Source organism: Tachyglossus aculeatus, chromosome 17 (assembly GCF_015852505.1).
Source record: "Tachyglossus aculeatus isolate mTacAcu1 chromosome 17, mTacAcu1.pri, whole genome shotgun sequence".
NCBI classification, from domain to species: domain Eukaryota; kingdom Metazoa; phylum Chordata; class Mammalia; order Monotremata; family Tachyglossidae; genus Tachyglossus; species Tachyglossus aculeatus.
Window position 1 is genome coordinate 29,460,401 of NC_052082.1, and position 20,911 is coordinate 29,481,311.

The following is a 20,911-nucleotide window of genomic DNA, read 5'->3' on the forward strand; positions in this document are numbered from 1 at the left end:
TTAATGGTGAAATTTACTTTATGCCTGGGTGAGACTGAAAAAAACTAATATATGATCCAGATGCACCTTCAAAGACTGATAAATTATGATAAGTTAAAATGTGATTTGTACTCACAGCATCTCTGGGAAATGCAGTGGCACTGCGACAATTGTAGATAAAAGCATCGCCTTTCATATAAGAGGAAATTGAGGCCCTTATTTTGAGAAATTGGAAGCTTGATACTAGTTAACTATATAGAGTTGTTCTATGTTTCAAAGGTAAGTTTACTGGCATTGAAATCTTATCCATTTCTGTGTCATTGGATAGAACTTTTATACTTTCACACTGTATCCATGAAAATACAGTTGTGTATATTTTCTGGCCCACCATCACTCAGAGAGAGCAATGTCAGTCACTAATTTTAAGAAGGAGAGTGGTATCCTATTGCCCACTGGACAGTCACTTGAGTTACTAATCCAGTACAGGTTATGGCTTGCACACTGAGTCGTCCACTCTCTCTTTTCCTAGTCCTTCTCTGCCTGTAGTCAAAAAAGAAGCATGGCCTGTAGTCAAAAAAGAGGCAGGTACCACAGAGCCCTCAATCATTTCATAGCCATCACTGAGAATAATACTAAGGTGGCTTAGTAAGGCTGGGGTTGTCCTTCTCTTTTACTTGCAAAACCCTAAACTTGAAATGGAAACCAAAAGGGAACAACAAAAAACCATATCCTTTATATAATGCTAGACAAACTAGAACCAGGAAAGGGCAGGAGCATAAGATTAGTACATAAGCAGATGGAAGAGGTAGTTTCATAATCTCAGAAATGTGATCCCCTAAATCTAATATTTTACCCAATAACATGCTTAAAGTAAAGGATGAGAAAATGTTTCAAAGCTCATCATATACTGGAGGACATTATATCGGCTTATTTTAATATGTAGGGAATAATTCCAATTTTAATAGATTTTTTGATATCTTTGTTCCATATCCTTTTTACGTAACATTGCTGTTCATAGGATTTGCGATAATATTCTCCAGAATATTTATTTATTGGGAGATATCTGTATACATGTGTTTATTTAGAAATATCTGCATGTAAATATGAACTAACATATAATGCCTGCTTATTTTGACTGTATGAAAACATTACACTCCATGTAAAGGTAAAGTGTAATGACTTTAAAAACCTTTAGGCCCATTGGAAAATAAAGAATTCTGACAGTTCTGGGTTTTATTAGTGAAGCTTCACAAACTTTAAAATTGTTGTAGCAATTGTTAAGAAACACATTTTATAACACATAACTTTATGTTTTGGAACTGGAATGTTGAAAGTTAACTAGATGAGAAAGTGTTGTGATTTCTCCCCACCATATTCAATTTACTGATACTTACTTGCACATTTGAATGCTACACCTGAATTTACACAGATCAAAACATGTAAAATTATGAGATTAGATTTCCTTTTTCCTTATTTTTGGAGAGAGAATTGTGAATAACTGAAATCAACAGAAATAAACCTAACTGGGAGATCAGGCTCTTACTAAAAATAGGAATTTTTCTTTTTTTTAAATGATGTCATTGCATTTCAAAGATCAGGGTGCATTGATTAGCATAGTCCTAAGTAATGCTGGAAAGGTATAGCAATTTATAAAACAGGTTGCTCTCTTATTTGGTAGGAAAGGTGAAGGTATTTCAAAACATAAACTCCTGGTTGGACGTATATCCAACACTGCCATATTTTTCTTCAAAGGGAAAATGATTAAAATACCCTGTCTCTATTTTTTTCTGTTTTTATTTGTTCATATGTAAAGATATGTATTGAAGGTGGTTGGGCATGCTTAGAAATTTGTTTAACATAAATGAGTTATTTTATTCCCAGCAGTTACATAGCAAAAACTTAGGAAGCTATAAGCAGATAAAAAATAGATGGAATATTTTCTGGCTAGTCTTAAGAAAAAAAAATATTTGTGAATATAACTAAATACAAACGTTTATTGATTAGACTGGATAAAACCTGGTATGTGAGGATGACTATTTTTTTTTTTTTGCAGAATTGATCCATTAAAAATGTTCAGTAATATGCAATTCTTTTCATCCAAGTTTACTTGCACTATGTTGAGTACTAAAAGGGAAAAGAGAAGGTAAGACCATTTTCAGAAAGAGGAGGAGCTGAGCCGTCCCAAGGTGGAGCTGTCTCTTGTATTAAATGACACTGGCAGATTAAAGCTCTCTGATGGGGAAGGGCTTAAAGGCTGAGTCAAAAGCCAAGAAGTCTCTTTATTTACGCCTACCTCCCAGCCCGTGGCAATCTGAGTAATAACAAACTGAGCTAACAAGAAAGACTAGAAAGCGTGGAAACAACATAGCCGCAGCTTGGATCTAAAACCCAAGAAAGCAAGAGTGATCAATTCAATCTCTGTTCAACATCTCGTTTATTTACTGTCTTCAGAAGCTTGCAAATGGTTAACTATATGCAGAAAAGTCAGCATAGCTGTGAAGTATGCTGTGAATTTTAATTGAGGAAAAAGGGCAACTGCTTCAGGATGGTTTAGTCTGCCTGGGAGATTTTTCAGTTAAATGTTTTGCATTTTTGTCTTCTTGCTGGGTATTAACTTAATGAAGCTATAGTTACGATTGGACTTGAAGAGAAGTAAGAACTAAAAAGAAAGTCCATTTATAAAGAAGGGAATTATCTCAAACATCTGCTCCAACGGGGAATTTCAGATAGCCAGGAAGAGTTACTGCTGTACAGGTAAGACAATTATTTCAAACATTTTCATATTGTCATTTTTCCTGCTTTTTTCTGTCCTTTAACATCTGATTGTTAAGAAAATTTTGCTCTTTTGTGTAAAACAGCTATTACTTTTCATGGTCTTAATAGCTGGCATTTCACACAGTGGACCAGATGCGTTATTTCTCAAAAGAAGACATTTAATTAAACAGCTGGCAGTTTAGCATAGTTCCAGTTAATGTACAACAGGCTGAAGGCATGCCTTTGGGAGCAAAATATTTCTTCTAAAAATTGCCATCCAACTTTGCATACCTTCTGAATTTAGCAAATGTGTTTACAATTCAGCATTCAACTTTTATAAACTTCAGTCTTTGGAAAAGTTCACCTTTTGAACTGTGTAAACTGTGATGAATCTATAATGACAAGGTTGGGAAACCAGTGTCCAATTTTTTTGTGCAGCTCCATGAAACACAGTATGAGTCTAGTCCATGAAAGATAAAATTGGGTTTACTAAAAGTATTTTTAAGAGGTTTCCTCAAGGCCAGAGTTCTATGAAAAATGTGAAGCTGAATAACCGATAAACATCTGGAAATTATCTCCAGTTTTCCTAAATTTACAGGATGTAGAATGGCTCAGTTTGCTTCCTTGAAATGCAAGAAAATGTAGATTAGAAGAGACTGATTCTTTGTCTAGGGTTAACAACAACTTGTATGCTGTAGCTACATGTTGCTTAGTGGAAAGGTGCAAGTCTAGTTAGTACTTTCCCAGTGTTCTTACAAGATTAAGATAATTTTTTTAGTTCATTTTTTCTTGAAGTATGAAGGCAAGAAAGTATGATTGGGAAGATTATAGAAATACATTAGCAGATTTTTTCTATGCCATTCAATTACATTTTGGCTAAAGGTGCTATGTTTTCAGAGAGGTCGTTTCCTGTTTAATTTTCTAATATCACTTTCCAGAAAGTACCATTTTCATGTAAATAAATGCTACTAGTCAACTGCTGCTAGGCTACATAAAATGTACACTTTTCCAAAAGTGGTAAATGAGATGTTCTGATAGATAATTTAACATTCTTCATTTCAGCTTTCACAAAAACACAATACACAATATCAGTTAGTTAAAATGAGTAAAATATAGCTACTAGTTCATAATTCCTAGAGGTCCTGCTGTGCATGGAAAGGTTATCATTTTTAAGATTGCTACATAAGTCAAGTTTTTAATTTATAAGGTGTAAGGGAAGAAGCTATTCTGATATATTTTCACAGATATAATCATACAATAAGTTGCATATTCTCAACTGTTTTCCCACAGTACAGTTAGTTTCATAGTTAATTTTAAAAGGCTTTAAGCTCTTCCTAATGCAGCAGTTTTCCTGGTTAATTATGTGTTGACATTCTGCACCCTAAAGCTTCTTTCAATACCATGCTTTGGGATGTCAATTGACATTAGCTTGTAGGCTTATTTGGAAAATATATCTATATATATCTATATCTATATCTATATCTATGGATAGACAGATAGATAATCTAAATGCACATATAGATTGTATATATATAATTTAGTGTATAATGTACTAAAGTAAAGTTCTTGTAACTAACTGTAAGAGATTATTTTTCAAGGTGTTTTCCTTTTGACATTGGATCTATTTCTTCATTAAAAAGACAATGTGCCCTTTAAAAGTCTGATAATTTACATATAAAGAAGGCTTTGGGACTTTTTTTATTAGAGTGGTCTAGCATATGTTTCTGCTAATACTATCCTAATTCAAATGACCCCCAGTGGAATTTTAATCATGATTTTGGATACCACCTATACTTTATCTAATTTGTGGTTAATCTGACATTTTCTGAATATTTTGATTATGATTTGTTATGTATATAGTGATTTCAATTATTTATATCAGAAATGATGGCTGCTTTAATTAAATGTTCTATGTCTTGTGATGTTTTTTCTATTACAGATTTTCAGACCGATAAGAATTTCAATGTACACAACTGATCTTGAAATGAAAACACTGAAGTATCTTCAGTCATTTCATTTTACACTGCAATATCAACTTTTCTAGCTTTTCACTTTTTTCTGACTCTTATCCTAAGTACTTTGTTTTAATGTTAACTTTACTTGGGATTGGTCTATATAGGAAATTCCCAAGTACCAGCTTATACAATCCAAAGAGCATAACAAATTGGCAATGGTTTTTTTGTTTGTTTTTTGCAACCATCTGTTATGCTGTACATTCAAGCAGGATCTGGCTGTTTTGGGTCTTAAAAAATTACTGAAAGGAGTGAGCATAAAAGATAACACAGATATGAAATTGCCCTTGGCATTCATTTTATTTTCTGGGCAAAATGTATTCAAAAAGTACATCAGCAAATTTCTCATTCATGCTTGCCAGGCTAATACATAATATCTTTGTTTTGAAAGAAACATTTTCTATATAATAATAATAATGATGACGGTATTTGTTAAGCGCTTACTATGTACCAAGCACTGTTCTAAGTGCTGGGGTAGATACAAGGTCATCAGGTTGTCCCACGTGGGGATCACAGTCTTAATCCCCATTTTACAGATGAGGTAACTGAGGCACAGAGAAGTTAAGTGACTTGCTCAAAGTCACACAGCTGATAAGCGGCAGAGCTGGGATTCAAACCCTTGACTCTTGACTGCCAAGTCCATTCTCTTGCCACTAAGTCACGCTGCTTCTCTAAGAGTCTCTATAGGAGACACTTACATTTTCTAATTTTAATTTTTAAATTAAGGGCCAATACCCTAAATAAAGAGGTAGGCAGAGGTGGCAGGTCTGGAGAGGTGGATTTCCCCCACCAGCTCCATCACTTATCTGTTGAAAACCTTGGGCAAGTCACTTAACTTCTCTGTGCCTCCATTTCAATTGTAAAGTGGAAATAAAAATTCTTCTTATCTCTCTGTCTTAGACTATATACTCCTTGTGGAATAGGAACATGTATGATCTGATTATCTTGTAGATACTCCAGCACTTAACACATAGTAAGCATCTAATAAATGCTATCATCATTATAAAGCATGCTTCTCCACATTTTCCCCTACCCGTAAGTTTTATTCATTCATTCATTCAATCAATCGTATTTATTGAGTGCTTACTGTGTGCAGAGCACTGTACTAAGCACTTGGGAAGTACAAGTCAGCAACATAAAGAAACGGTCCCTACCCAAAAACGGACTCACAGTGTAGAAGGGAGAGACAGACAACAAAACAAAACGTGTTTTATCATACCTGAACTACAACACTCTATTTGATTTTTGTTTTACAGAACCATAATCCTTTGGATGACAATATGAAGCTCTGGATTCATCTGTTATTTTCAACTCTGGTCACCTCTACTTCTATACAACCCCAGCTGGCTATAGCACCAGGTAGAGGACCTTGCGATTCCCTTTGTTCTTGTGAGGAAAAGGATGGAATTCTGCTTATAAACTGTGAAGAAAGAGGCATCAAGAACTTATCCCAAATAAATGTGCCACCATCACAATCCTTCCATCTTAGTTTATCAAATAATGGATTGACTACATTACATACAAATGACTTCTCTGGATATGCCAATGCCCTCTCAATACATCTTGGATTTAATAACATAGCAGATATTGAAGCTGGTGCATTTAACGGTCTTGGCCTTCTCAAGAAGCTTCACATCAATCATAATTCCTTAGAAATCCTTAAAGAGGATACTTTCCACGGATTGGAAAATTTGGAATTCCTTCAAGCAGACAATAATTTTATCACAGTGATTGAACCAAGTGCCTTCAGCAAGCTCAACCGATTAAAAGTTCTTATTTTAAATGATAATGCTATTGAATTTCTTCCCCCAAACATATTTCGCTTTGTCCCACTGACTCACTTAGATCTTCGTGGAAACCAGTTGCAAACATTGCCTTACGTTGGCTTCTTAGAACATATTGGCAGGATACTGGATCTTCAGTTGGAGGACAATAAGTGGGCCTGTAACTGTGACATACTGCAGCTGAAAACATGGTTGGAAAATATGCCACCTCAGTCTATAATTGGTGATATTGTGTGCAACAGCCCTCCTTTGGTCAAAGGCAATGTACTTAGCAGGTTAAAAAAGGAACTGATTTGTCCCATTCCTCCAGTGCATGAAGAAAATGAGGATCCGTCAGGATCATTGCACATGGTTATTACCTCTTCTGGAAGGGAGAGTCAGCTATCAACTAAGGTGATACCTGTTTCAAGAGCTCCTACCAAGGAACCAGGCTTAGCTCCTCCTGTCACAAAGCCATCCACCCACTATCCAGGACCTTATTGTCCTGTTCCTTGCAATTGTAAAGTCCTTTCCCAATCAGGACTGTTAATTCACTGCCAAGAACGCAATATTGAAAGTTTGGCAGACTTAAGACCACCTCCTCAAAATCCTAAAAAGCTAATTTTAGCTGGCAATATTATTCAAACCCTCATGAAATCTGATCTTGAGGAGTATTCTACATTGGAAATGCTTCACTTGGGAAACAATCGTATTGAAATTCTAGAGGAAGGGTCCTTTATGAATCTTTCTCGATTGCAAAAGCTGTATCTAAATGGCAACCACCTGACAAAATTAAGTCAGGGCATATTCCTAGGTCTCCAAAATCTTGAGTATTTATATCTTGAATTTAATGCCATCAAAGAACTACTACCGGGAACATTTAACACAATGCCAAAACTTAGAGTTCTCTATTTAAATAACAACCTCCTGCAGGCTTTACCACCTCAAATTTTTGCTGGGATTCCCTTGGCTAGACTCAGTCTCAAAGCAAACCAGTTTGTTCATTTGCCGGTGACCAACGTCTTGGATGAACTGGATTTACTGGTGCAAATTGAACTTGAAGACAATCCCTGGGACTGTTCTTGTGACTTAGTCGGGCTGCAGCAGTGGATGCAAAAGTTGAGTAGGAATGCAGTGACAGATGCGATCGTCTGCTCGTCTCCAGGGCACTTAGAGAAGAAAGAACTAAAGACACTCAGCAGTGAACTTTTGTGCCCAGGTTTGATAAATAGCCCATCCCTCCCGACCCAGCCAAGCTTCAGAATTGTCACTACTCCGATCACCACATCCAATACTGCAGACACCATTTTAAGATCACTCACAGATGCGGTCCCTCTTTCAGTTTTAATCCTAGGGTTGCTCATTGTATTCATCACCATTGTATTCTGTGCAGCTGGCATAGTTGTTCTTGTTCTTCATCGGCGGAGACGGCATAAAAAGAAACAAGCAGATGAGCAAATGAGGGACAGTAGTCCTGTGCATCTTCAATATAGCATGTATGGTCATAAAACAACACATCACACCACAGAACGTCCATCACCATCATTATATGAGCAACGCTTGGTGAGTCCCATGGTTCATGTCTACCGAAGCCCATCCTTCAGCCCAAAACATATTGAACAAGAGGAGGATGGAAATGAAAAAGATGGAGATGAATCGAAACATCTCCGAAAAAGCCTGCTAGAAAGAGAAAACAGTTCACCACTCACGGGGGCCCATGTGAAATATAAAGCTACTGATCAATCCACTGAATTTCTTTCTTTCCAGGATGCTAGTTCCTTATATAGAAATATTCTGGAGAAAGAAAGAGAACTTCAACAATTGGGGATCACAGAGTATCTAAGGAAGAACATTGGCCAGCTCCAGCCTGATATGGAGGTGCATTATCCTGGAACACGGGAGGAACTGAAATTAATGGAGACACTTATGTATTCCAGACCAAGGAAAGTGTTAGTGGAACAGACTAAAAACGAATATTTTGAACTCAAAGCAAACTTGCATACTGAACCAGACTACTTAGAAGTCCTGGAACAGCAAACATAAAAAATACTACTTGGGACTTGGATGGGACCATTGTAATTCTGTCATGTCAGAACACTGTAAATAAAGTGCCTTAAAATTGGGTTCATCATTAGAACTTAAGCACAGCAGTAATCCTATGGAATAAAAAAAGAAAAAATAAGAAACTCAGGGATCACTGTGAGAAGCCATTGCAAAGTTTTTGGGAAATTAAACCTTGCCCCAAATAAAATCTAAACCTTGCATGTGATAATTAGTGTATGGGAGATGGTCCCAGTCCTCTAGATATCTAAGGGTTGAATAGCAGTCCTCTTAGGAAACTAACTAGAGAAAATGCATATGCATTTCTTGATTTCCTTTTTTCCTTGGATTTATAATGTAATCGGTCTACATTATTTTCAACTGCACCTGTACATATAGTGATAAGAATTAAGAAATATATTTGGTTAGGAATTAAGTACATGCACTACGTAAGTGAAAATTGTTTATAATTGCACTTAATTATCATGCAGTAAATTCAAAATTTATTGAAGTTTCAATACAGTGACAATAAAAATAAATTTGGAAAAATATGCTCACTGCCCATGAACTTCAATAAAATGTTTTTTGTTTTTTCCCCATGGGATCAGTTTATCAAATACTCAGCAAATAAAAGCTGTTCTTTAAAATACTCTGTGAACTTAGGTGAAGTAAGCAAATTATTTTAAGTTCTCCATTAGCAGTTAATTCAAATTTGGAGATTCTCACTTTCAATGCTGCTGAAAATGATCACAATTATGTTTAAACTGTCGTTCATTGTCCTGTTCAATTTTGAAAGCTACTGAAAATCAACTGTAAATATATTTAGTGCACCTAGTAAGTCTTTATTTTTCCTCTCCTAGCATTGGCTTTGAATATTCACGATAAATCTAAGCCCACTGTGGTCAGTTATTTACAGGTGCAAAAGAAAAAGGGAAAATCGTTGTGTTGCATTTCTTTCTTTTTTTTAATTAAGCCAATTTTGGCCACATGAGTAGCAAAAAGGCACTTGAGGTGGTTAAGTGGTAGAAATTGCTTAGTTGAAGTACTGCAACTTTATTTTATAAGAAATTATAGTTAGATTTCTATAAAATATTTATTCTGTACAGTTTTGTATATTTTTGTTTTACAAAAGTAATTATTCTTGGGTGCCTTTCAAGGAAATTTAAAAAACTGTTCACTATAAATAAAATGAATTTCAAAAATTCTTCTTAAATTTGCCTTCTTACAGCAGTCAGACCTGCATATATCTAATCAGCAATCAAGAAAGATCCTTCCCTCTGTTGTACAAAGAAGCATCTTGTTCACAGCGTGCAGAAAGGCCTTTCAATTTCAGTGCATGATTGACACTGTGCCAAATGGCAAATCTGACCAGATATTTCCCCTTGCTAAGCTCTCTCTTCAAATTTATTACCTCTAATGAATATTCCTTTATCTCTGTACTGGTTATAGACCCATTTGTCTTTAAGAACATGTGGACATTAATCCTACAATTAGTTTAACAGTTTGCAGTCCAAGCTGCAGTTTGTTTCATTAATAGATTTTGTTTACTAACCAGTGGACAACGTTATGCACATTGTTGTGAAGTAATTGGACTCCTGAAGAAATGTATTTACTTACTGGCTAGCAGGTTCCCTCACAACATTTTCCTCTACCTAGCACATAACTGTGCATTATTGGGATTCTGGAAGCAAATGTACATTCAGTGGAAGGAAGTACTGTGAAGTTGGCATTGGTCCTCTGCTTTTGAAGAAGACCAAGATGAAGACTAAATACAGTGCTATCTGAGTAAATTACACAATGTGAAAATGAAATCACTCCATTCGGACTCCTGTCACTTAAGTTCTATTCTGACTTAGCCTTCTAAAAAATAAAATTTGAGATAAGGAAACTATAGTAGCGATAATTAAGATTTTTACTTCCCTGTGTTAGGTTTAGAAGGTGTGCTTCTATTCAAGAGTTAGGTAATTACAAAAAGAGCAGCTAAATGCTTTGGTTTTCCTAAGGAAAAGACTTTCAAAGTGAAAATGTGGGCAGCAAATAGAAATTTGACTACCTTGAAAAACTATCAAACATTAAACTCAGCAGGCTTAAACAACTACAACATTTTCCCATAGTTCAGATTTCAAAGAGTAGAAAAACAATGTAAGCTCATTCTATTCAATTTTTTTCCAACGTTTGAATATCTGCCAGTTCTTGCTGATTCAGAACAGGTAGGCAGAGCTACTTAGGAAGATTAATAAAATTTCCATGCCTGCAGGAACCTTGGAATATTATTATGATTATAGGTAGAGGTGTATCTTCATTAATATAAGTTTTAAAATCTTGAGGGTGAGGGGTAGAGAAGAGAGGTTGCATACATATACTATACATATACTACATACATAACTAGCATATATATGTATATATATTATTCTTTTTGGTATGAGTAATAATATAATTGATGCTGAAACATAGCAGTTGCTAATATAATTATTTCTTCATTTGTTCATTTTCTCCCAGAAGAGAACCGTATTGTACAGAATGTAGACTCTAGAATGAAAAGGTCTGACTAATTTCAGGTAAACGTCCCCCAAATGCTTTAATTTTCATTGTAAACATTTTAGCCTGCCAAAATCTTAAATTTTATCAAATTATTTATTCTGCATTGAAGATAGTTCATGGTAGAATGGGAGGAAGATATCCTAATTAATTAATCCTCCAGAGGCCTTTGACCCACTCCACAAAAGATTTTGCATTTCAAAATGGTATTTCAGTAGTAAACCTGAGCTTTAATGATTGCTCATTCCTCTTCATCAAGCAGAAATCTCTGATCATTAGTTGTAAGGCATGCAATCAACTCTTACTATCCTACATACTCTATGTACTTTTTTCCTCTCTCCCTACACCCCAGCTTCCACGCTTTGCTCCACTAGATCCAATTTAAGCACTATGCACCAGTGACCTCCTTCTTGCTAGATCCAATGGCTTCTATTCCCTCCTAATCCTAATCTTCCTCGACCTCTCCACTGCCTTCAACACTGTGGACTTCATATACTTTTCCTGAAAACATTATCTAACCTTAGCCTCACCGACACTGTCCTCTCATTGTTCTCCTCTTATCTCTCATTTTCAGTTCCTTTCACAGGCTCCTCCTCTGCCTAACTGCGGAATTCCCATCTACACCCACTTTTTCAGAGAACTCAATAGTTCCCATGGTTTCAACTGCCATCTCTATGTGGATGATTTCCAAATCTGCATCTCCAACCCTGATCCCTCTCTTTCTCTGCAGGTTTGCATTTCCTCCTACATTTAGAACATTTCTACTTGAATGTCCCATCGACACCTCAAACTTAACATGTCCAAAAATCACTCCTCATCTTCCCACTCAAAGCTTGCCCCCCTCTGTTTCACAAGCCCATAACTTGGCATTATCCTTGATTTATCTCTCTCATTCAACCCAAATATTCAAAGATTCAGTCTGTCACCAAGTCCTGTCTGGTTTAACTTCAGAACATCAGTAAAATCAGCCATTTCTAGTCCATACAAATGGTTATTATGCTACTTACCCTTTTCCACCTTGACTATTGCACTTACCTCCTTGCTGATCCCCCTGCTTCTTGTCTCTCTCCACTTTGGTCTGCACTTCATTTTGCTGCCCAGATCATTTTTCCTAAAAAAATGTTCAGGCCACCATGTTCCCCCACTCCTCGAGAACTTCCAGTGGATGCTCAAACACCTTTGCAACAAACAGAAAATCCTTACCATTGACTGGAAATCATCCAATCAGCTCAACCCTTACCTCACTGATTTCTTACTACAATTCAGCCTATTCACTTCAATTCTCTAATGCCAACCCAGTCACTGAACCTCGATTTCATCTATTTCACCACCAACTTCTTGCCCACATCTTCCCCCCCTTCCATATACGACAGACCACAACTATACCCATCTTCAAAGTCTTATTAAAATAATATCTCCTCCAAAAGTCCTTCTCTAGGTCTGTATTTCTACTTTTTCTCCCTTCTGCTTCACCCTTTCACTAGGGGACCATCTCTATATGTTGACAACTTCTCCTTCCCAAGCATTTAGTACAGTGCTCTGCACACAGTAAGCGCTCAATAAATACGATTGAATGAATGAATGACATTCAACCCACTCTCGATCCCACAACTGTAATCTATTTTAATGTCTGTTCCCCCTTCTAGAATGTAAGCTCCTTTTGGGCAGGGAGCATGTTTACCCACTCTGTTGTATTATAGTCTCCCAAGTGCTTATTAGAGTGCTTTGCACACAGTGCCTTTTTAATAAATGCCATGGATTGATTGATTGATGGGTATACTATGGTCTCATCTCTCCTAGAGATTTTCACACCCTCTCTTTAGCCTGAAATACCCTGCCCCTTCATATATGGCAGACTTCTGTTCTTCAGAGCCTCAAGGTATTTCTGAAAATAAATCTTCTCCAGGAGGCCTTCACATTATTTTCCCACACCTTCCAACCCTATTTTCCCCTCACCTCCTGTCACTTAAGCACCTAAATAATAGCAGCAATTGTGACATTTGTTAAGCACTTACTATGTGCCAAGCACTGTATTAAACACTGCCAAAGACACAAGGTAATCAGGTCTCACATGCAGCTCACAGTCTAAAAAGAAGGAAAAATAAGTATTGAGCCCAGATTTTGCGGATGAAGGAACTAAGGCACAGAGAAGTTAAGTGAGAAACAGCATGATTTAGTGGGTAGAGCAGCAGCCTGGGAATCAGAAGGTCATGGGTTCTAATACTGGCTCCACCACTTATCTGCTGTGTGTCCTTGGGCAAGTCACTGCACTCCTCTGGTCCTCATTTACATCTCTAAGGCTTTTCTTTTTTGTAAATTATATTGTATATTTTCAGTGCAGTAATATGGTAAGAATTTCCCAGACTGAGCCCCCTCCTTCCTCTCCCCCTCCTCCCCCTTACCATCGCCCCCACCTTACCTCCTTCCCCTCCCCACAGCACCTGTATACATGTATATACGTTTGTACATATTTATTACTCTATTTTATTTGTACATATTTATTCTATTTATTTTATTTTGTTAATATGTTTTGTTTTGTTGTCTGTCTCCCCCTTCTAGACTGTGAGCCCGCTGTTGGGTAGGGACCATCTCTATATGTTGTCAACTTGTACTTCCCAAGTGCTTAGTACAGGGCTCTGCACAGAGTAAGCGCTCAATAAATACAATTGAATGAATGAATAAGAATTACTTTACAACAGAAGAGTACTCATACATTGGATTCATTTTCAAAGCCTGCTTATGAGAAGAAATGGCATCTGTTACTGATATATTCCATTGTGAGCCTATGTGACACAGGGGTCATGACAACCAGATGACCTGGTACCTATCTCAGCGCTTAGAACATTGCTTGGCACATAGTAAGCTACTTAACAAGTACCACAATTATTATTATTATGTGACATGCCCAAAGTCACACAGCCAGGGACGGCTGAGCCAGGGGGAGCCTGGATTAGATCTCAGATCCGCTAATTTCTAGGCCTGTGCTCTTTCCATGAGACCAGCAGTATGGCTCAGTGGAAAGAGCATGGGCTTTGGAGTCAGAGGTCATGAGTTCTAATCCCAGCTCCACCAATTGTCAGCTGTGTGACTGTGGGCAAGTCACTTAACTTCTCTGGCCCTCAGTTACTTCACCTGTAAAATGGGGATTAAGACTGTGAGCTCCCTGTGGAACAACCTGATCACCTTGAAACCCGCCCAGTGCTTAGAACAGTGCTTGGCACCTAGTAAGCGCTTAATAAATGCTATTATTATTATTAGTCCTTGCACCCCAGCATGTCTGCACACACATGCGCATCTTTATACTCTGATGTTTCCCCACACTTCAAATTTTAGTGTCTGCCTATTCCTTAAGGGCAGAGAAACTAACTCTATTTTACTATTCCAAGTCCGAGTATACACAGAGTAAGCATTCAATAAATACTATTTATTCATTGAATGAAAGTGCATTCAGCTGTCCCTCCACTCACATTCCTCCAGTTTTCAATAAATATTCTGCCATCTGGTAGCAAATTGAATATTGTATATGAGTTTACATTTGTAGAGAGACATTTTATAAAAATTCCAATGCAAATTTTCTTTATTGTATTTAGTTGGTAGGGTGTCACCACGTTTCCTTGCTTAACCCAATCCATAGGGTAGGTAGTTACTATTATGGTATTTTTACCACCCGGATGTTTTTTAGGTTTTTTTCTGACTCATTTATCAGAGATTTACTAAAGAAAATGTAATGGGGCATTCTGTTTAAATTAAATCACTAACCTTATCAAAATTATGATAACAAGAACAGTTTTTTAATGAACTCACCCACTTTTCCGATGCTATCCTTAGAAATTAGGGATAGTATGAAAACGACAAGTTTATATTAAAAGACAGCAATTTCAACACGTTGAATAGAAGTTCTCATTCTACATCTAGGGAGCTTCACTGGAAATGACTTCATCAAAGAAAAATTAAAAATGATTGAGAGAATAACAAAACTTAATAGTTTTCAATCTACCACAACCTGGAAAACAGATTTTGGAGATGTCTGAGATTTAGGTTGATATCCTTTGCCCTCTACTGCTTCAGATAGCAATAAAAGTTAGAACCTTGCCCCCGCCTTACCTCCTTCTCCTCCCCACAGCACCTGTATATGTATCTGTACAGCTTTATTACTGTATTTATTTTACTTGTACATATTTACTATTTATTTTGTTAATGATGTGCATATAGCTTTAATTCTATTTGTTCTGACGATTTTGGCACCTGTCTACATGTTTTGTTTTGTTGTCTGTCTCCCCCTTCTAGACTGTGAGCCCGTTGCTGGGTAGGGACTGTCTCTATATGTTGCCGACTTGTTCTTCCCAAGCGCTTAGTTCAGTGCTCTGCACACAGTAAACACTCAATAAATACGATTGAATGAATAAATGAATGAATGAAACAGACGTAGAGGATATTGTTATCTGGATTTTACATGAGGAGTCAATCATTTTATTGAAGGCTCATGGTAAGCGATATCCTTTTCAATGTCCCTGGGAATAAAGAATTTCAGCTTGAAATACCAGTGAACGTTTCTGAAAACCAACTTTATAGACTTTTAGTACCACAAAAAAAAAGAAATGGAATATAAGAATAACAGATGCCATTTCTTCTCATAGCAGGCTTTGAAAATTAATCCAATGCATGAATACTCTTCTGTTGTAAAGTGATTCTTATCACATTACTGCACTGAAAATATACAGTATAATTTACAAAAACACAAGTTTAGTGACTTTCCAAAACAATTTCTTTAAAACGGTACACTTTCAAAATCCAGCTTTTGTTCCATTGTTTCATAAACCCAAAACCTAAAAAGAGAGAAAAGAAAATAAAGACAAACCATTATTTCATGAACAGACATTTTATTGCTAAGTTCATTTACTGGGAAATTACCCCCAGAACTTGGTGTGTGATCTTGAGAGCTGCATTAACTTTTTCCAATCTTCATGATATTAGTAAAATAATTTATTCTATGAGGACCCTAAATCACTCCCTTAAGTGGTACAAAAGAATGATTTGAACTTCCAACACACATAATTTATTTCCAGGAAATAATTTCTATCTCTTTGAAGTGATTCTTGTTGAATCAAACCCTTGGGTGAGTCAGGTGCTCATTCATTCAACTTTTCTGAACCCTGAGGCGTCGCTCACTTCCTGATTCTCTGAAAACATTAATGAGTACATTGCACTTTGAGAACATTTTAGCCACCTATGGCTACTGTATGTTTGGGTGATGCTTAATGTAAAAAAAAAATCAATTTCTAATTCTCCAAAGATATTTTTCAGAAAAGATTTATTAGGCCTGCCTGAATTTTATTAAATATCTTGCAATTAAAGGCATATTGTTAGAAATAATGGGAATAGCCTTACTACATTTGCCAAAACATTTTTGGTTATATTTTCTTTGACATTATATTACCTGCTCAGTTATTCAAAATATTCAGGTGCTCCACATGATACTTAACTTGTAGTGTTGAACATGACCTAACATGACATTATTTATAATCTAAAAGGAAGCATCTCTATGAATTTAAAGATCATGTGTTCACTAGCTTTAAGCTCATTTGAACCTTTTGATTTTTTTATAGATAATTATGTATTTCAGTTATGGAAAGGGGATGATAATTCAGCATTTTAATGGAAAGTAATTAGAAGGAACATGAATGAAAAACACTTTTCTTTGTTGTTTTGCAATATTATCAAATGTAATCTTCTTATGAATTTAATGCTTGATTGTTGTGCATGTAGATTCATTCTTTGAATAGTATCTATTCTATGCATGTTATGACAAGTCATTCCGCATTATCAGTGGATAGATCATTTGTATACAAGTCCTCATGTTTGATATCCAAGGATAGGACAAATAACATGCAAATTAAGAGGATCAAGTATGACAAATATGTTCATTTAAGATTATATATATCAAGGAATAAACAGAATTACCTAAAATGCCGTGAGTGCCTGGTTGGAAGAAAGACATCAATATCACAAAGACATTTCCAGAAGTACTTTAACTTGAGAAGGCAAAAGTTTACTAGATTCAATATTACATCTTCAAGATCTCAGTGATGGTATTTACCTAAGCAAAAAGAGAATAACTGCCTCCGTATTGAGTCTAATCAGTAAAGACACCTTCCTGATTTATTGCAGAAAGGTGTTTATGCTCATTAGGCATTTTTATTTTGCACAAGGATCTTCTAGACTGTGAACCCGTCTTCTAGACTGTGAGCCCGTTGTTGGGTAGGGACTGTCTCTATATGTCACCAACTTGTACTCCCAAGTGCTTAGTACAGTGCTTTGCATACAGCAAGCGCTCAATAAATACGATTGAATAAATGAATGAATGAATGAATGAATATACTTACTGATACTTCCATTTCACTTTGCCTATAAGAAAAAGCCACAGTGGCTTTTTAAAAATAAAATTTATTTTACCAATCTCCTCATTATTTATATTGCCATTTTAATACTTATCCATGTGATGTGTAATTGCACAGGTGAGTTTGCTCAACTCAGGATAGCAATATTTGTTGGCATGATTTTTCCAGTCAAAAAATTACTTTTGACTAGGATCTGCACAGTGCCAAACAAACATACAACATTGATTATGACTAGGAGTAGTTCCAGTTAAGAAAAAAATGACATATTTTGGGAACTTCTAAAGTTTTCAGGTGATGTGAACCTTTATAGAGGGATTCTGGATCAAATGAACAAAGAAGACATTCTTGTCCTTATGTGTATAGTCCATTCTACTCTCACATTTCTACCCTGCTCTCTATAGTTTTTCTTATGTATTGGTTTTCACCTTCTTCCTCCTTCTCCTCCTCTCATCTTCCAGTCAGTTTACAGCTCCTCTCTCTCCCTCACCATTCCATCTGAATCATCATGAATGTGCTGATTGTGCAAAGGTAAACTGGGGTTGGGGGATTAAATTACTATACAACTCTCTGCCAGTCCAACAGATAATCTGACTCCGTTGTCTACTAGATTAACTCGTCATCTAGTTCATGGTAACGGATGCAGAGATGACCACATAGCTGAGTCAATTCTAGCAATATATTGGTGTGTAAAATGTTGTATTTTATTATTTCAATGGTGTGGCATCATTATGCATATTATTACCTCCTATAAAGACACATCAGCAAAGGTAAACCACTTCCGTATTTTCACCGAGAAAACTCTATGAATACACTACCAGATTGATTGCAGATGGAGAGCGGGACGTTCTGGGAGAGATGTATCCATGGTGTTGCTATGGGTCAGAAATGACTTCATGGTATAAGACAATACATGGAGCCACATACTACTTAACTTAAAAGACTATCCCAAGACCACCGAGATCAGTATACTGACCTGATTCACATTCACAACTACTTGGGCCTAGTTACCTAACTCTGCTTTCATATTTCATAAGTTATACTTAAGACCAAAGCTGTTGGTTTTCTCTCTAAATCTCTTACTTCTTTTCTATCTTTTGACTCTCCTGTCCTGGAGCCACTAATAGTTGGTAAAGCCTAGGCTTATTTTGATTTACTTCAAATAATTTGAAAGATGTTTATGTCTTTTTTATTGCACATCAATGTGAAAAAAAGATAAATGAAAATGAATCCTAGGCCATTTATATATCATATAAACCAACATTTGTCAAAAAAAATCAGAATCAACATATTTCTTAGTAGTATATAGATGGAGCTTTATGGCCCAACTTGTAGAGATGATAATTTGGAAGAGTTAAATGTCACTGGGTTGAGGTACTGCAGATTGTCCTTCCTGAGACTGAATTCCTTTGCCAGTCTCCTTAAGTGGTTCAGGACTCATACAGTTGACAACTGCCACCCAGTGACTCTCAGCTAGTTCCAAGGACCCCAACCAGCTGCCTGGCCAAATCCCCTCATGGCATCATCCTCATTCGAAGATCCACAGTTCCTTAAAAAGATGTAAATGCAGACCTCTATGGAGGATAGTGACCTAGGAGAGCCATGAATTTCCAGAATTTCCAGTTACAAGGTAAAAATTATCCAACTGCCCGCTCCGTTCCTCCCCTAGTCTAGGAGATAGTCTAGTCCCCACTAGTGAAGACAGTAGTTACAGTCTTTGACGACTGCAACCCACCAGCAAGGCCCAAATTGTCTAGAACAGGGATTGCTTGCATTACTTAGTTAAATTATCTGCATATATAATTGCCACACCTTTGTTATTATAGAACATGCTGAGCTTTTTAAATTACATTTCCCAGAAGCAACAGGAGATAAGTGGTATTAGGGTGCAGTGATCAGTGACTGCCTAGGGGCTTAGGCTTTTCTCCACCCTTCCACAATGTGAATGCTTTGATGGCACTGATACCTAACCAGAAACAACACTGAACTCCTCTTCCCTTCTGATCTGGGGAAGCTCTCCAGTGACTCCAACAAGTCTTCCCCTATAACCTGTAGTTACCTAATTAGACTGCACCTGTCCACAAGGGATGTACTGACTTTTCTCCCCAGCAGTGAGAAATATCATGATCATTGGAAATCTGTTTACCAACCTAAGTTATAGAAAAAAAGAGGAAAATGAAAGCTTTATGTCCATGGAGGAGGGATCAATTTAGAGGGAACCATTCAGGATGTGGAGGAGGAATGAGATGTTGCCCATGTGCTTTGGGAATCTGGAAGGAGTCCACAAGAAGATGGAAACAGAAAATGTTTCTCCATTCTGGGAAAAATAAGATTCTGAGAAGGAGGTGGGGAGAGGACTAAGAATAGAGTTGAGAAACAGTAGTCGAGAAGTATCATGGCCTGTTGGATAGAGTATGAGTCTGGGAGACAGAAGGACCTGGATTCTGGTCCCAGCTCTGCCACTTGTCGGCTGTGTGACCTTTGGCAAGTCACTCAACTTCTCTGTGCTTCAGTTACCTCATCTGTAAAAAATGGGGATTAAGACTGTGAGCCTCATTTGGGATATGGACTGTGTCCAACCTGAATACCTTGTATCCGCCCCAGCACTTAGAACAGTGCCTGGCATATAGTACAAATGCCATAAAAATTTGTAAAGGCCAATGAACCAAACTCATGTGGGAATATAAGATTTCAATTTTGCTTGTTTTACCAATTGGGAAATGAATAGCATTTTCTTTTTTATCTTTTTTAAATGATATTTTTTAAATGCTTATTATGTGTCAGACCCTGTACTAAGTGGGATAGATGCAAGATAATCAGGTTGGACACAGTCCATAGTGCCACCTGGAGATCTTTATCTTAATCCCCATTTTACAGATTAGCCAATTTAGCCACAGATAAATTGAGTACCTGCCCAAGAGTAACAGGAAAAAGTGATGGCGTGGGAACCCAGGTTCTCACTCCAGGACTGTGGTCTTTCCACTAGGCCACAATGCTTATCCTTCTCTTTGTGATTCTGTTATGATTATTTAGCTTCCTCTATTTGTTTTAACTGAGAGTAAGCAGAAGTACTCTTTATGACGATTCTAAACAAATGAACTCAATAAAATGCTTTTTGTTTTCTGTTTTTTTTTTCTATATCCTATGATCAATGTAATGGGACCAACCTTTGTTTCGTGGATATTTCCAGGATGGCAACCATTAGCAGGGGCTTGGTAGAAAAGCTTGAAACACAATCTGTCAATCAGGCAGAAGAGCTGATAGTAGGTTTATGTGTAAATGTGTTGTGTGTGTGGGTGTGTGGTACATTTGAGTCTAAAATGGTAATTTCCTATCAGAGAAACAGCGTGGCTTAGTGGAAAGAGCACAGGCTTGGGAGTCAGAGGTCATGGGTTCTAATTCTGGCTCAGCCACTTATCAGCTGTGTGAC

At 36.8% G+C, this 20,911-nt stretch overlaps 1 protein-coding gene across 1 annotated transcript; it reads left to right on the forward strand.

The window, feature by feature from the left end:
- The first annotated feature begins 2,695 nt into the window (after positions 1-2,695).
- Positions 2,696-8,828, forward strand: SLITRK6 (SLIT and NTRK like family member 6). Its single transcript, XM_038759681.1, has 2 exons — positions 2,696-2,733; positions 6,002-8,828. The coding sequence occupies exon 2, from the start codon at positions 6,026-6,028 to the stop codon at positions 8,549-8,551; it is 2,526 nt and encodes an 841-aa protein (XP_038615609.1). The 5' UTR covers positions 2,696-2,733; positions 6,002-6,025; the 3' UTR covers positions 8,552-8,828.
- The last annotated feature ends 12,083 nt before the right edge of the window (positions 8,829-20,911 follow it).